Raw genomic sequence first — 4046 nt, 5'->3', positions numbered from 1 at the left:
CTGCATGCATGGAAGGATAGATGGAAGAATGAGCAGATCTTGGAAACAGGATGCTACGTGAAATAAACCAGACACTGGGCAAACACTGTATCACTCTACTCCCCTGAGGTATCTAGAACAGACAATTCAGGGACATAAAGTAGGAAAGAGGATACCAGAGACCGGGGAAGGGGTGAGGCAGGGAGTATTGCTTTATGAGTATAGCACTGTTGGACATAATAAAAAAGATTCATTTCTGGAAATGATTTGTGGTAAGACATATATTAACGGCATGATGTTATACCCTCTTTAAAATGATGTTAAGGGGTAGCGAACTGCTCAGCAAGTACTCAGGGTACTTGCTGCTCTTCCAGAGGTCCCAACTTTTGCTCCCAGCACAACTGCCTGTAACTTCAGCCCCAGGAGATCCTGGATTCTGGCCTCCTCGGTCACTGCACTCATATGCAGGCCCCCCCCACCACACACAAATACACATAATTAAAACAGTAATAACAAGGACTTGGAGAGCCAGGTGGTGCATGCCTTTAATCCTAGTACGTGGGAGGCAGAGGGGCAGGAGGATCTCTGTGAGTTCGAGGTCAACTTGGTCTACATAGTGAGTTCCAGACCAGATGGGGTTAAAGAGAGATTCTGTCCCAGGACAGCCAGAGCTACACAGAGAAATCCTGTATAAAACCAAACCAAACCCCAGAGAGATAGCTCAGAGGTTGAAAGCACTTGTCGCTTTTGTAGAGGACTGTGGTTTAGTTACCACCACCCACATGGCTGCTCACAGCCTCTGCCACTCCAGGTCTAGAAGAAATTCTAGCCTCCAAAGGCACCAGGCACGCACATGATTCACATCCATGCATTCAAGCAGAGTGCTCATAATCATAAATTTTTTAAAAAAATAACTATTTTTAAATGAAATAAATGATGTTAGAGTCGGGCGCAGTGGGAGACGCCTGCGTTCCCAGCTGAGGCAGAACACTTCAACCCTGGAACTCAGGCCAGACGGGAGGGCAGCATAGTCAGACTGTGACTCCAGGAAGAGAGTCAAATAAAGCGTAAAAAGTGAAACTGGAGCTAAGTATGGTGGCACACATCTGTAACCCTAGCACTTGGAAGTTTGGGGCAAGAAGCTCAAGAGTTCAAGGCCAGCCTCAACTTCACATCAAGTTTAATGCCAGCTTAGGCTACATGAGACCCCGTCTCAAAAAAAAAAAAAAAAAAAAAAAAAAAAGGTAAAGATCAAGTTATATTTATTCTAACACACACACCTGTGTATGAGGCAGGGATGGGGAGGTGGTTCCTGTGGCCTCTTGCTTATGAGGGAGGTGGGGCCCTAAGGCCCTATCTTGTCCATTATCTACCTCTCGGCTCTCCGTGGTGCACCAATTGGTTCTCTGGTAGGGAGTGTACCATGGCTTAGTAAGGAGGGCTCACAGTTCTTGGGGCTGCAGTTCTGGACCTGTGGGTTGTGTCTCCTTTGGGGGTAACATATTGTATCCTGCATATGAGATATTTACATTCATAGCAGTAGCAAAATTACAGTTATCAAGTAGCAACGAAATAATGTTATGGCTGGGGGTCACCACAAATGAGGAACTGTATTAAAGGGTTGCAGCATTAGGAAGGCTAAGAACCACTGCCTTGGAGCCTTCCCCCACCTTTCTGACGGGAACGCTAAAGTGCTCTTAATGTGCCTCTGACAAGGGGTGCTGGCAACTGCCTTGCAGTACACGGGTACATTCTTATTCTCATTTTGTAGATGAAGAAATGCAACGCTAGGTCAGTCAAACTGAATCCAGCTGGTCTCTCTGACCAAAGCCAGCCCACAAGGGACAGGTGAATACGATGGACAGGACTGGGATTGTGCTGGACTTTCTGAACTTTATCCCTAGATAGCAGGGCACCAACCCAGCCCCCAGCCCAGAGGAAGTGCGCAGCAGCCCTTCTCCCACTGGTCAGACCTATTCGTGCTGTTTGTTGGTAGTCTTCCTCTAATGGACCGTGAAGTAGGTGGGTGGGACAAGGCCTTTGTTTTGTTGTTCGCTGCTGGAGTTTGCTGGAACCTTCTAAGGATTCCGTAAGCATTTAAGGGCAGGAGGGAAGGCAGGTCCTAAGAACAGCGATGGAAGCATTTTCGTCTTACTTAATGTCCAAACAACATCTTGAAGTAGAAGGCACTCAGACTCCTTCACAATGCACCCAGATAAGGAAAGTGAAATTCAGAGAGAATGACGTCTCTGGGGTCACAAAGCAAGGCAAGTGACAAAGCCAGCACTCCAAGCATAGCCTGTCTGGGATCGGCGACTGCAGGATCTGGGCAGGACACTGACACACAGGGGCGCTATAAAGTCATTCTGGCAGAAGGGTGGAGAAGGTGGAGCGAAGAGCCCTGAGGCTGAGAAAGGACCCCGGGGGCCAGTTGTGTTAGCTAAGCTTTTAGAGGATGGTTCTATTTCTACTAACTTTATTTTTGCCTTGCCTTCCTATTCCAGGTCTCCACAGCTGAAGTTGTGGCACCAAAGGCTTCCAGCCTTGGCCAATCATCTGCCCCTGAGGTCATAGCCTCCACTCCCATGTCTTGCCTCTGCTTGCTTTGGGACAGACTCTACATAGCCACCAGGCTACCACCCTGGAGGTGAAAGCCATGCTCGTACCTTAGCATTCCCCATGATGCCTCAGCCTAGTTTCTCTTCCCACTTGGACACGATGTTTGCCAATTCTTCAGTCAATGCCTCTTCTACCAACAGCCCTGTGCCCCAGTGCCGTGACTATCGGGGCACACATCGTCTGCATATGGTGGTCTACAGCCTAGTGTTGGCGACTGGTCTCCCTCTCAACGCTCTGGCTCTATGGGTCTTCCTGCGTGTGCTGCGCATAAACTCGGTGGTGAGCGTGTACATGTGTAACCTGGCAGCCAGCGACCTGCTCTTCACCCTGTCACTGCCCCTGCGCCTCTCCTACTATGCACGGCACCACTGGCCCTTCCCGGACTTCCTGTGCCAGACGTCGGGCGCCATCTTCCAGATGAACATGTACGGCAGCTGTATCTTTCTGATGCTCATCAACGTGGACCGTTATGCGGCCATCGTGCACCCGCTGCGACTGCGCCACCTGCGGCGACCCCACGTGGCGCGGCGGGTCTGCCTAGGCGTCTGGGCGCTCATCCTGCTGTGCGCCGTGCCCGCCGCCCGCGTGCACAGTCCGTCCACCTGCAGGTACGAGAACAGCACCGTGAGCCTGTGCTTCGAGAGTTTCAGCGATCAGCTGTGGAAGGGCGGGCTGCTGCCGCTTCTGCTGCTGGCTGAGACCCTGGGTTTTCTGCTGCCCTTAGCGGCTGTCGTCTATTCGTCTGGCCGGGTCTTCTGGACGCTGGCGAGGCCCGACGCCACTCAAAGCCATCGGCGTCAGAAGACGGTGCGCCTCCTGCTGATCAACCTCATCATCTTCCTGCTGTGCTTCGTACCCTACAACGCCACGCTGGCTGTGTATGGGTTGTTGCGAGCCAACCTGGTGGAATCCAGCCTTGAGGCCCGCGATCAGGTGCGCGGTGTGCTGATGGTAATGGTGCTGCTGGCCGGCGCCAACTGCGTACTGGATCCGCTGGTGTACTACTTCAGTGCCGAGGGTTTCCGAAACACACTTCGCAGCCTGGGCACCGCGCTCCAGACGAGGCCTCTGGCTACCAATGGGGCTCGAGGCGTGCTCACTGAACCACCCTCAGAAACCACCCAAAACACCGGGCAGGACGCCACCAGTCAGGGGTTACTCCAGCCTGGAAATCTGGAAACACACATCACCCAGAGCCCCCAGGATTCAGCCCTCTGAAAGGACACAGCGTCACAGTGTACTCTTGGGCGTCCTTTAGGGTGTACATTTCAGGGAGGTGGGCTGGAGACTTGGACTTTGAAGCAACTGCAGTCCTAGTGTGCAGAAGGAGATAAGTGTGTAAGCAAAAGCAGGAAAGCCAGAGTGTTGCTGGTGACAGCGTTAGCTCTGGTTTTTCTTCAGAGGAAGTCTGCTCCAGTAAGTAGGAAGCCATGTGGTGAATATGCCCA

General features: G+C 51.9%; 1 protein-coding gene across 1 annotated transcript; it reads left to right on the top strand.

Moving 5' to 3' along the window:
• Window positions 1-2661: 2661 nt before the first annotated feature.
• On the top strand, window positions 2662-3816 carry Lpar5 (lysophosphatidic acid receptor 5). Its single transcript, XM_057790192.1, has one exon. The coding sequence runs from the start codon at window positions 2662-2664 to the stop codon at window positions 3814-3816; it is 1155 nt and encodes a 384-aa protein (XP_057646175.1).
• Window positions 3817-4046: the final 230 nt, after the last annotated feature.

The sequence above is a fragment of the Chionomys nivalis genome, chromosome 1 (genome assembly GCF_950005125.1).
Source record: "Chionomys nivalis chromosome 1, mChiNiv1.1, whole genome shotgun sequence".
Lineage (NCBI taxonomy): Eukaryota > Metazoa > Chordata > Mammalia > Rodentia > Cricetidae > Chionomys > Chionomys nivalis.
This window is presented reverse-complemented; position numbering and strand designations above follow the sequence as displayed.

Bases quoted from the DNA above. Each gene is read 5' to 3' on its own strand.
- Lpar5 (XM_057790192.1), top strand. From the start codon at position 2,662: ATGCCTCAGCCTAGTTTCTCTTCCCACTTGGACACGATGTTTGCCAAT.